At 43.9% G+C, this 13,223-nt stretch overlaps 1 protein-coding gene across 1 annotated transcript in view; it reads right to left on the bottom strand.

Moving 5' to 3' along the window:
- The window catches only part of BIVM (basic, immunoglobulin-like variable motif containing), a 40,727-nt gene that overhangs the window by 18,923 nt on the left and 8,581 nt on the right, over positions 1 to 13,223 (bottom strand). The window contains exon 2 of the mRNA XM_040425249.1: positions 6,857 to 7,423. Within this exon, the coding sequence (XP_040281183.1) occupies positions 6,857 to 7,322 (466 nt within the window). The 5' untranslated portion in view covers positions 7,323 to 7,423. The remainder of the gene's footprint in view (positions 1 to 6,856; positions 7,424 to 13,223) is intronic.

Raw genomic sequence — 13,223 nt, 5'->3', positions numbered from 1 at the left:
CATGTGTGGGGTTGCTTCTCATCCAAGGGAGTGGGCTCACTCACAATTTTGCCCAATAACACAGCCATGAATAAAAAAGTACCAAAACACTCTCCAACAGCAACTTCTTCCAACAATCCAACAACAGTTTGGTGAAGAACAATGCATTTTCCAGCACGATGGAGCACCGTGCCATAAGGAAAAAGTGATAACTAAGTGGCTCGGGGACCAAAACGTTGACATTTTGGGTCCATGGCCTGGAAACTCACCAGATCTTAATTCCATTGAGAACTTGTGGTCAATCCTCAAGAGGCGGGTGGACAAACAAAAACCCACTAATTCTGACAAACTCCAAGAAGTGATTATGAAAGAATGGGTTGCTATCAGTCAGGAATTGGCCCAGAAGTTGATTGAGAGCATGCCCAGTCGAATTGCAGAGGACCTGAAAAAGAAGGGCCAACACTGCAAATACTGACTCTTTGCATAAATATCATGTAATTGTCGATAAAAGCCTTTGAAACGTATGAAGTGCGTGTAATTATATTTCACTACATCACAGAAACAACTGAAACAAAGATGTAAAAGCAGTTTAGCAGCAAACTTTGTGAAAACTAATATTTGTGTCATTCTCAAAACTTTTGGCCACGACTGTACGTAGTGTTGAGGAGGATAAAAATAAATAAATAAGAGGAATATAAAAGAAAATGTCTCTGGATGGTTTAACCACCACAGGTGCCAGGGCAGTATAAATACCCCACAAGTGACCCCATTTTGGAAAGAAACTAACTTGTGACAAAAAATAAAATTTTACATGAACTCACCATACCCCTCACGGAATACCTTGGGGTGTCTTCTTTCCAAAATGGGGTCACTTGTGGGGTATTTATACTGCCCTGGCATTTTAGGGGCCCTAAAGCGTGAGGGCAGCCGAAAATATCGGCTGAAAATGCACCTAATCCACTTCGGCCGATATTGTTACATATCGGCCGAAAATATGGGGTGTGGGATTTGTCACCCACCATCTGCGGGCGGGCGGTTTACTTTGTCACTGCATCTTAATTTTACCTTACAATCGTGAGGCTCCAGTAACTAACAACTCTGCAGGCAGAGCGGAGGGCGGCGTAACGTCACTTACTCACGTGACGCGCCTGCTCCGCCTCCTTCATTCATAAAGTGGGCGGAGCAGGTGCGTCACGTGAGTAAGTGATGTTACGCCGCCGCTCTGCCTGCAGAGTTGTTACTGGAGCGTCACGATTGTAAGGTAAAATAAAGATGCAGTGAGTGATGCTGTGAGCAGCAGGGCCGGGGCTGTTATGGGTAGGGGGATCGGTCTATGGCACTGCTATGGGGAGGGGGGAATCTGTGCACTGTTATGGGGAAAGGGATCTGTGCACTGTTATGGGGAGGGGGGATCTGTGCACTGTTATGGGGAAAGGGGATCTGTGCACTGTTATGGGGAAAGGGGATCTGTGCACTGTTATGCCCATAACAGTGCACATATCCCCTTTCCATAACAGTGCACAGATCCCCCTCTCCATAACAGCGCCACCCACAGATCCCCCTCTCCATAACAGAGCCACCCACAGATCCCCCTCTCCATAACAGCGCCACCCACAGATCCCCCTCTCCATAACAGCGCCACCCACAGATCCCCCTCTCCATAACAGCGCCACCCACAGATCCCCCTCTCCATAACAGCGCCACCCACAGATCCCCCTCTCCATAACAGCGCCACCCACAGATCCCCCTCTCCATAACAAGCGCCACCCACAGATCCCCCTCTCCATAACAGCGCCACCCACAGATCCCCCTCTCCATAACAGCGCCACCCACAGATCCCCCTCTCCATAACAGCGCCACCCACAGATCCCCCTCTCCATAACAGAACCACCCACAGATCCCCCTCTCCATAACAGCGCCACCCACAGATCCCCCTCTCCATAACAGCGCCACCCACAGATCCCCCTCTCCATAACAGCGCCACCCACAGATCCCCCCTCTCCATAACAGCGCCACCCACAGATCCCCCTCTCCATAACAGCGCCATCCACAGATCCCCCTCTCCATAAACAGCGCCACCCACAGATCCCCCTCTCCATAACAGCGCCACCCACAGATCCCCCTCTCCATAACAGCGCCACCCACAGATCCCCCTCTCCATAACAGCGCCACCCACAGATCCCCCTCTCCATAACAGCGCCACCCACAGATGAATTTCATTCATGAAAAAGAATTATTAATAAAATCATTAAAAAAAAAGTATTTTAAAAGTATTTGGGCAAAAAGGCCGTTTCGGTTTCGGTTTTCGGTCAAGGGCATCCTGAATTTTCGGTTTCGGTTTCGGACCAGAATTTTCATTTCGGTGCACCCCTAATAAATACCCCACATGTGACCCTATTTTGGAAAGAAGACACCCCAAGGTATTCCGTGAAGGGCATGGCGAGTTCATAGAAGATTTTTTTTTTTTGCCACAAGTTAGCGGAAATTGTTTTTGTTTTTGTTTTTCTCACAAAGTCTCCCTTTCCGCTAACTTGTGACAAAAAGTTAAATCTTTCATGGATTTAATATGCCCCTCAGCGAATACCTTGGGGTGTCTTCTTTCCAAAATGGGGTAATTTGTGGGGTGTTTGTACTGCCCTGGCATTTGAGGGTCTCCGCAATCATTACATGTATGGCCAGCATTAGGAGTTTCTGCTATTCTTCTTAGGTCTCATGCACACGACCGTTGTTTGGGTCCGCATCCAAGCCGCCTTTTGGCAGCTCTGATGCGGACCCATTCATTTCAATGGGGCCGCAAAAGATGCGGCCAGCACTCCGTGTGCTGTCCGCATCCGTGGCCCCGCTAAAAAAAATATAACCTGTCCTATTCTTGTCCGCGCTTTGCGGACAAGAATAGGCATTTATATTGCCGGCGCCCGTTCCGTAAATTGCGGAAGTCAACGCGGGCGCCTTCGGTTTTTTGCGGATCCGCGGTTTGCGGACCGCAAAAAATGCCACGGTCGTGTGCATGAGGCCTTATATTGAGCATACGGGTAATGAGAATTCTTTTTTCCGTTCAGCCTCTGGGCTGAAAGAAAAAATGAACGGCACAGATTTCTTCTTTTGCATTGATCAATGTGGATGAAAAAATCTTTGCCAAAAAATGTGCAAAAAAAAAAAAAAGCTGCAATCGCTAATAAAGATCCAAAAAGCTAAAAAGTGATCTTTATAGCGCCACAGCGATTTTACGGTGTTTTTGCAGTGATCAGAATTTTTTTTATTTCTGTCACTGCGGTGGGGCGGACTGAACGCAAGTGTGCGCACAAGATCAGGCCTGATCGGGCGAACACTGCATTTTTTGTAGAGCCTAAGGTGACCCTAATGTACTGATATAGATCTGATCGCGATCAGTCTTGATCACTTACAGATACTATATAGTACTAGTGCTGATTAGCGACAGCGATGACGCTAATCAGCGACTGCGGTGCGGTGGGCTGGGCGCTAACTACAAGTAGCTAACTAACTGGCGGTGATAAGGGACCCTTAGGCCCCATTCACACGTCCGCAATTCTGTTCCGCATTTTGCGGAACGGAATTGCGGACCCATTCATTTCTATGGGGGACAGACTTTGTCCCACTCGGATCTGGAATTGCGGATCTGCACTTCCGCAAAAATGTAGAACATGTCCTATTCTTGTCCGCAATTGCGGACAAGAAAAGGCATTTTCTATATAGTTCTGGCAATGTGCGGATCCGCAAAATGCGGAAAGCACATTGCCGGTGTCAGTGTTTTGCGGATCCGTGGATCCGCAAAACACATACGGACGTCTGAATGGAGCCTTACAGGGGGGTGATCAATGACAGGGGGGTGATCAGGGAGTCTATATGGGGTGATCAGGGGTTAATAAGTGACAGGGGGGGGGGTGTAGTGTAGTGTGGTGCTTGGTGCTACTTACAGAGCTGCCTGTGTCCTCTGGTGGTCGATCCAAGCAAAAGGGACCACCAGAGGACCAGGTAGCAGGTATATTAGATGCTGTTAACAAAACAGTGTCTGATATACCTTTCTGGGGTTAAAAATATTAAAAAAAAATAAAAAAATCGCATCTACAGCCTGCCAGCGAATGATCGCTGCTGGCAGGCTGTAGATCAACTCGTTTACCTCGCGATCCTTTGAGCGCGCATTCACAGGAAATATCGGGTCTCACGAGATGACGCCTATTGGCGTCAGAGACCTGAGAGAGCCGCCGCACAGACGCCTATCGGCGTTAGTGTGACGGCAAGCGGTTAAAGAGGACCTTTCACCACTCCTGACATGTCTGTTTTAATATCTTCTTGCATTCCGCATGTAATAACAATTCTGGAGCATCTTTTCTTATGTCTCTATGTTGTGCCATTCTTTTATTATTTCTGCTAGAAGTTATGAATGAATTACTAGCAGTCTGCAGTAAGGGTACAGAGGGGTGGTAACCTGTTGGGGGGGAAGGGGGTGTCCCTCCACAGACTCACTATCCAATCAGTGCTGCCATTCTCAAAATGTGCAGGGACACGCCCCCAACTGGTTACCTTCCCTCTGTACCCTTACTGTAGACCGCTAGCAATTCATTCATAATTTCTAGAAGAAATAATAAAGTAATAGCACATACAGACCTAAGAATAGATGCTCCAGAGTTGTTATTGCAGGGAAAATGCATGAAGCCATTAAAACAGGCACGTCAGGAGTGGAGTTTGGAGGGACAATCCTTACTTTTGACCCAAGTCTCTCTGTCCCTCTTTGCTCCTGAAATGTCCCTTTTTGATCTTAAGTATAGATTTGCATTATTACATTTTCAATATTGATCCAGAAAGTGTTTGTCTGGTTCCTATCTGTATATTACAGCACAATTTGTATACTACTTCATTATCTGATGACATTTGGATTTCAGAAATTTCTATATTCAGCATCCCACTCCCTTGACAGTGACCTCCTTAGGGGCCCTCCCCTTAACAGTGATCTCTACAGCACCTCGCCCCTTAACACTGACCTCCATAGGGGCCCGCCCCCTTAACAGTGACCTCCACAGTACCCCGCTCCATTAACAGTGACATCACAGTACCCTGCTGCCTTAACAGTGACCTCCACAGCGCCCTGCCCCTTTAATTCTAGGGCTACACGATGACGTGTCGCGCAATATTTTGTCTCAATTTTTATAATGATAGGCTATGGTGTCGCACTGCAACATTTGACATGCTGCGACTACGACACAACAGTCCAATCCAAGATGGATTTTTCTGTCATGTCGCAGTCGCAGCATGACACATGTTGCAGTGCGACACATGTAGCAGTGTAGTTGTGCCCTGTGTCATGCGACTTATTGTCGTTGTGTAGCCCTAGCCTAAAGCTGACCTACAGCAGTGAAGAAAAATGGCTGGGTTGTTATGGAAACCTGGGGTAAAACTGTGTGTATGTGGAGACTAAGGGCCTGCGAGCTTCTATTGGCTGATAAGGGACATGTGACCGTGTGTATGGCAGTTGGGATGTGAAGGGAACGACTAACAGGCTTGTATTGGCTAATGCAGGTAATTTTTTGAGAATATCTCAGGAACGGTACGTCCTAGAGGGCTGTGACCCCCAAAAGATTTATTTCCAGGTAGCAAGAGATGTGTATACCAAGTTTCGTTGATGGTTGCGTTTTTGAGTGATTGCGTAACATACATACACAATATATATATATAACACACACACACACTTGAGATTACAGGTACAGTACATGGTGACCCTGTGCTATGAAATCATAGTGTGTGTTAAGCCTGTACTGTTACATCACTGAGTAGATTAAACCCCTAATGACTAGGCCTGAACAGACTAACGGTTTAACGGTTGTAGTTTTTCTATTTGTTGGACTACTAAACCAATTTTTGCGTTTATAAGACACATTGGGCTTTTTATGAATATGTTTTTACCTATGTTTTTTAGGTTTCTATTTTTTTAGCTTCATTTGGGGAAAACTGCAAAAAAACTTTTTTTTTAAAATAACTTTTTATTATTTAAATATGAACATTGTCAAGAATATACATTATTAAAATGAGTTCCCCATTTTGTGTTTTGATATAGAATATGTATAGTTTCGCATGAACGGGGTTATAATGGGGATGATTTCGGGTTGTGTGGCCGTTCGTATTTTTTTATTTTCTTATATTTTTTACTTGTTTTTTTTATTATTATTTTTTACCACATTAAGGGTCCATTCACACGTCAGTAGAATGTGTCCGGAACCCGTTCCGCAATTATCCGGAATGGGTGTGGACCCATTCATTCTCTATGGGACAGGAATGGATGCTGACAGCACACAGTGTGCCGGTCCGTGGCTCCGGAAAAAAATAGAACATGTCCTATTCTTGTCCGCAATTGCGGACAAGAATAGGCAGTTCTATGGGGGGTGCCAGCCGGGTGTATTGCAGATCCGCAATACACTACAGACATGTGAATGGACCCTTAATATGTCTTCCAAGTGGTCATTAAAAAGACCTGGAATGGACCGAAACGATGGCCGTACAACATATTTAATGTTGGATGAATAAATAAAAATAAACTTACTTGCATTTATTTGAGTGCAGTGGTTAAATTTTGTCACGTATATGTTTTTTGCGTAAGTTAAATGTAAAACAAAAAACATTATGTGAACCGAGCCTAAGAAGGTTAAAGGAATGGCTACACACTGCAGAATTTCCACAGCAGGAAATCATATGTTACAACAGCGTAATCCAAATGGTTAGACCACAGATCTGGTTACATGATTTACCAAAGATGAGCGACAAATTTATTACTACAATCATAGGGGGTAACTCACAATAAGTTACAAAACATACAATTATAGGTAATTGCACTGTAAGTTGAATACTATATTTCTGTGCACTTCACCTGGTTTGGTCTTTATCTTTGTAGTCATTGTGTTGAAGTCAGATGTGTCAATTTCCCAAGCAAGAGGAAGGGTCCCAAGATCACTAGACAATGAATCCAAATGTGTGTCTTCATTATAAATACTATCAGATCCACTAGCCTGAAGATCAACGTAATTCAAGGTATTGTTGAAAGGAGGTTTATCTTGAGAGCTTGAGCTACTCCCTGAGCTCGGAACTTTGCACAAAGATGTTGCTTGGTTCAAGAATGCATAGTCTGAACAGACAGTATAGAACTTTTCTCTAGTGTGAGTCACTGGACACCCCCAAGGATAATTTCGTTCACCACCAGAACCAAGGTTTGTAGAGTCACCCACATTTAAGGGCTTTACATTTTCTTGTATTTGATCTTCTGGAGCCTTCTCTTTGGACTTGTGCTTACTGCTGGAGGAACCATTAGCTTCTCTGTCTGCCTCTACGTTAGGCATTGAATGAAGAGGCAAGATGGAGGTTACCAAAGGCTTGAGGTCAACAGATATTCCGTCAGTGAGTATTTTTCATATGATAAGCTTCATAATGAATGAAATGCCTGAAAGACAATATTATTTGTTCAAGATTTGAAAAAATAAAAATAAATAGCAAATATATTTTGAGTTATTTAGTTAAAAAAATAAATCTTTTCAAAAATAGTATTACCGGTATCTAAAAATAATGTTATTGTATTAATCCAAACCATTGTCTAAGGCCTCTTTCACACTTGCGTTGTCCAGATCCGTCGTGCACTCCATTTGCCGGAGGTGCCCGCCGGATCCGGAAAAACGCAAGTGAACTGAAAGCATTTGAAGACGGATCCGTCTTCAAAATGCGTTCAGTGTTGCTATGGCACCCAGGACGCTATTAAAGTCCTGGTTGCCATAGTAGGAGCGGTATACTTACAGTCCGTGCGGCTCCCGGGGCGCTCCAGAATGACGTCAGAGCGCCCCATGCGCATGGATGACGCGATCCATGCGACAGGTCATCCATGCACGTGGGGCGCCCTGACGTCACTCTGGAGCGCCCGGGGAGCCGCACGGACGGTAAGTATACTGCTCCCCCGCTCCCCACTACACTTTACCATGGCTGCCAGGACTTTAGCGTCTTGGCAGCCATGGTAACCATTCAGAAAAATCTAAACGTCGGATCCGGCAATGCGCCGAAACGACGTTTAGCTTAAGGCCGGATCCAGATCACTGCCTTCCAATGGGCATTAATTCCGGATCCGGCCTTGCGGCAAGTCTTCAGGATTTTTGGCCGGAGCAAAAAGCGCAGCATGCTGCAGTATTTTCTCTGGCCAAAAAACGTTCCGGTCCGGAACTGAAGACATCCTGATGCATCCTGAACGGATTTCACTCCATTCAGAATGCATTAGGATAAAACTGATCAGGATTCTTCCGGCATAGAGCCCCGACGACGGAACTCTATGCCGGAAGACAAGAACGCAGGTGTGAAAGAGCCCTAAATAGGTCAATTTTTTTTTTATATTACATGCATTATACATACTGTACATAATAGTTGAACAGTCAGTAACCTGAAAAAGTGTTTCTACTTAAGTTTTTTGGTCTTTTAAGGGGTTCTGTGGAATTTTGATATTGATGGCTTATCTTCAGGATAGGTCATTAATATCTGATCGTGGGGTTCCGACTCCCAGCTCCCCCGCCTATCAGATGTATGTATGAAGAGGTTGTGGCCATTTGACTTCACGCCCATCGGTCACATGGACAATGCAAAGCTCAGTCTCATTCAAGTGAATGGGGGTGAGCTGCAATACCAAGCACAGCCACTGTACAATGTACGGTGCTCACAAGAGCTCCGGTGAGCGCTGTGGCTTCCTAAAAAAACAAAAACAAAACAAAAAAAAAACACAACGGATCGGAGGGGAGGATGCTGGGAGTCAGCCTCCCAACGATCAGAAATACATGACCTATTCTAAGGATAAGTCGACAATATCAAAATCCTGGAAAACTCCTTTGAAATTATTTGAAATGATCTTACATTGTAGTAACCTCCCAAAGTTAAGGAGAGTTCACTTCACCATTATTATTCCGTTCTTCTGATCCGTCAGAAGAAAAAAAAAAACTGGATCCTGTAAAAAAATGAATCCTGTGCATCAGTTAAGCACATTTGGCATCTGTTTGAGCCATTTCCATCTGAGATATATATTTTTAAAAATGGGAAAAAAAAGTTCCCCCCAGTCTATAAAAACCGGTCTAAGACAAATAGTTTAAAAAGATGCCAAATGTGCTTAACTGATGCACAGGATCATTTTTTTTTAAATTTTTTTTACAAGATCCTGTTTTTCTTCCTGTTCTTCTGACGAATCAGAAGAACAGAAAAATAATGGTGATGTGAACTCTCCCTAAGGCCTCTTGCACAAAACCGTATGTCATTTTCAGTATTTTGCAGTCCGCAAAAAAGCGGATCCGCAAAAAATACGGATGACATCTGTGTGCATTCTGTTTTTTGCGGAACAGACATCTGGGCCCTAATAGAACAGTACTATCCTTGTCCGTCATGCAGACAATAGGACATGTTCTATCTTTTAGCAGAACTGAAATACGAAAACGGAATGCACACAGAAATAAAATACGTTCATGTGCAAAAGGCCTTAGTCAGACTGTAGGAGCAGTTTTTTGGCAGCTAAATTATTATTATTATTTTTTTTTTTACATGCCCAGGATTGGTTGTTGGTATACTGCATGCATCGCTGCCCAGGTACCAGCAATTCCTAAAAGCTGCTCTTAGAAATTGCATAGCTACATAAAGTAGATTATAAAGTAACATCTGGTGCTTGATTTCATATAGCCATAGATACAACTGGTTTCCCTGCGATAGGTCCGGGCCCAGGTACTCATTTACTGTCCTTACTGATATGTAAGCAGAACTGAAATACCGCACCGGTTGTTGTTTTTTACTTGACCAACTTCATTCATGTGATACAAATACAATCCCTATAAGTCCTGACCTGCTCACTACATTCCACATAAAATCTTCACTCAGCGTACAAGGAATTACTGGTATGCAGTGGTTTATTGCCCCACTGACTGGAATTCAATGGTTTATTACCCCATCCCTTGAACTACTGTATTTTTACCTCTTTATTATTAAGTACAATGATGCCCACCTGGAGGTAGTGAGAAGCAAGTACGATAACGGCAGTAAATGATTGAGCATGCTTCTACATCATTGTGCATGGTGAAAAGTTTGATCCCACACTAGCAGAAGGACCCGGCTTCGCACGGGTATATTTCATCTACAGTTGCAAGAAAAAGTATGTGAACCCTTTGGAATGATATGGATTTCTGCACAAATTGGTCATAAAATGTGATCTGATCTTCATCTAAGTCACAACAATAGACAATCACAGTCTGCTTAAACTAATAACACACAAAGAATTAAATGTTACCATGTTTTTATTGAACACACCATGTAAACATTCACAGTGCAGGTGGAAAAAGTATGTGAACCCTTGGATTTAATAACTGGTTGAACCTCCTTTGGCAGCAATAACTTCAACCAAACGTTTCCTGTAGCTGCAGATCAGACGTGCACAACGGTCAGGAGTAATTCTTGACCATTCCTCTTTACAGAACTGTTTCAGTTCAGCAATATTCTTGGGATGTCTGGTGTGAATCGCTTTCTTGAGGTTATGCCACAGCATCTCAATCGGGTTGAGGTCAGGACTCTGACTGGGCCACTCCAGAAGGCGTATTTTCTTGTTTAAGCCATTCTGTTGTTGATTTACTTCTATGCTTTGGGTCGTTGTCCTGTTGCAACACCCATCTTCTGTTGAGCTTCAGCTGGTGGACAGATGGCCTTAAGTTCTCCTGCAAAATGTCTTGATAAACTTGGGAATCTGGAGAGCAATCTCTCCAGGCCCTGACGCAGCAAAGCAGCCCCAAACCATGATGCCCCCACCACCATACTTCACAGTTGGGATGAGGTTTTGATGTTGGTGTGCTGTGCCTCTTTTTCTCCACACATAGTGTTGTGTGTTTCTTCCAAACAACTCCACTTTGGTTTCATCTGTCCACAGAATATTTTGCCAGTACTGCTATGGAACATCCAGGTGCTCTTGTGCAAACTGTAAAAGTGCAGCAATGTTTTTTTTGGATAGCAATGGCTTCCTCTGTGGTATCCTCCCATGAAATCCATTCTTGTTTAGTGTTTTACGTATCGTAGATTCGCTAACAGGGATGTTAGCATATGCCAGAGACTTTTTCCACCTGCACTGTGAATGTTTACATGGTATGTTCAATAAAAACATGGTAACATTTAATTCTTTGTGTGTTATTAGTTTAAGCAGACTGTGATTGTCTATTGTTGTGACTTAGATGAAGATCAGATCACATTTTATGACCCATTTGTGCAGAAATCCATATAATTCCAAAGGGTTCACATACTTTTTCTTGCAACTGTATTTCATTTAAGGTTTTTGTGTGTCGGTAAAAGATATCTACAGTATCCCCCATAACAGTGACTTCTACAGTACCCCACCCCCTTAACAGTGAACTTCACAGCCCTTCACACTGAACCCCCCACAGTGCCCCACCTCTTTAAAATGGGACCTCCACAGCAGCCCGCCCCTTTAACAGTGAGTTTCACAGCACCCCACTCCCTTGACATCCCTGTCTGCTTCCAGAACCAGGTGCAGCTCTAAACATAGAATAGGAGCAGATCTTTCCCTTAGGCCTCATGCACACGGCAGTATGTATTTTGCGGTCCGCAAAAAAAATAAAAAATACGCAAAAAATATGAATGACGTCCATGTGCATTACGTATTTTGCAGAACGGAACAGCTGGCCCTTAATAGAACAGTATTATCCTTGTCCGTAATGCGGACAATAATAGGACATGTTCTATTTTTTTGCGGAACAGAAATACAGACATACGGAAACGGAATGCACACGAAGTACCTTCCGTTTTTTTGGTGGACCCATTGAAATGAATGGTTCTGCATACGGTCCTCAAAAAAAACTAAAACGGAACGGACACGGAAAGAAAATACGTTGGTGTGCATGAGCCCTTATACCTTATGTCTGTAGAGTCTCCAATCCTGGTTTTGGCTCACAATCACTGACATGTGAATGAGGCTTAAGAAAGGAACAATTAACCCCCTGCTGCCCCAGTCCCAGCATTATCAATCAGGGATGCAGTGCAATAGCATAAAAAAAAATAATAATAATCTAAGACAGAATCAAGAAAAATAATTTGTCTTTCTTCGTCTGCACTGTTCACAAAATATATTTTACGATATACTGATATACTGAGAGGTTTAGTAGATTTGCATGAAACTGACCCTAGTGGATATTGGGGGATGAGCGCCTAGATGGCAGCCACTGACTCCTTGCTCCACTACTCCAAGAAGAATTTCTTGTAGCAATTTCTTCATTATAGTCAATGGGGATCCTGCGTGAACTGTACAATATTGCTGGATTCAGCGAAATCCACTGCCACAGATGTGAACATACCCCAAGCCAGAATTCTGGGGTACATGCCCTTTGCCAAATGTATGCGTTTTTAGACACTTTAGACCCTTTTAAACTATCTAGTGAGGCATAGAAAAGGGGCATTGTGCAAAATGTTTCTTACGTTTAACGTGTACAAAAAAAAAAATGTATGCGTTAAACGGATGCCACACAGTGGTATCAATCAGCATAGAGTCCCATTGGAAAAAATAAATAAATTATACGTTTACGGTACATATTTAATTTTTTTACTGGAATTTACAGGAAGGAAAATCGTAGCGCACTTCGCTTTTGCATTCTTTTTTTTCCCGAATGTATATTTAATTCCCCAAAGTGTAGGTTTAAACGTAGGGCAAAAATGCGGTGTGAACCCAAGATGACAAATAAATCTGTGTCTGACATATCGAGGAAGATGTGCCAAATCTATCACATACAGTTCCTCCCTGTCTCATCTCGCTTTAGCGTGCCTTCACAAGTGGCAGATTTTGTCGCAGAAATTTCTGTGACTGGAGATCCGTTCCATTCATGTGAATAGGACTTGCAGAAACCTATGTGCTTGCTGCCAAAACATCCCCAGTCAGTCAATGAAACAGACCTCCAGTCACAAAAACTTCTGCTGTGTGTGAAAGCACCCTTAGGCCCAGTTCACATTTTTGTGTCTGTTTGAACCAATAAAAAAATCCATCCGTGAAGTTGTCCGTGTGTCTGTTTTTTGCCATCCATGTGGTGTCCGTGACAGGGCCGTCTTTTCGAATGGGCACGCTGGGCAGTTGCCCGGGGGCCCCACTTGCCTGGGGGCCCGCCTGCCCAGTGAACCCACCAGCCAACTTCCCAACCGTCATTTAGCAGCGTTGCCGCCAGGGCCGTCTTTACCAAGGGGCAAAA

This window comes from Bufo bufo, chromosome 3 (assembly GCF_905171765.1).
Source record: "Bufo bufo chromosome 3, aBufBuf1.1, whole genome shotgun sequence".
Classification (NCBI taxonomy): Eukaryota; Metazoa; Chordata; class Amphibia; order Anura; family Bufonidae; genus Bufo; species Bufo bufo.
The sequence above is the reverse complement of the archived record's forward strand: the minus strand, read 5'-3'. Positions and strand labels throughout refer to the sequence as shown.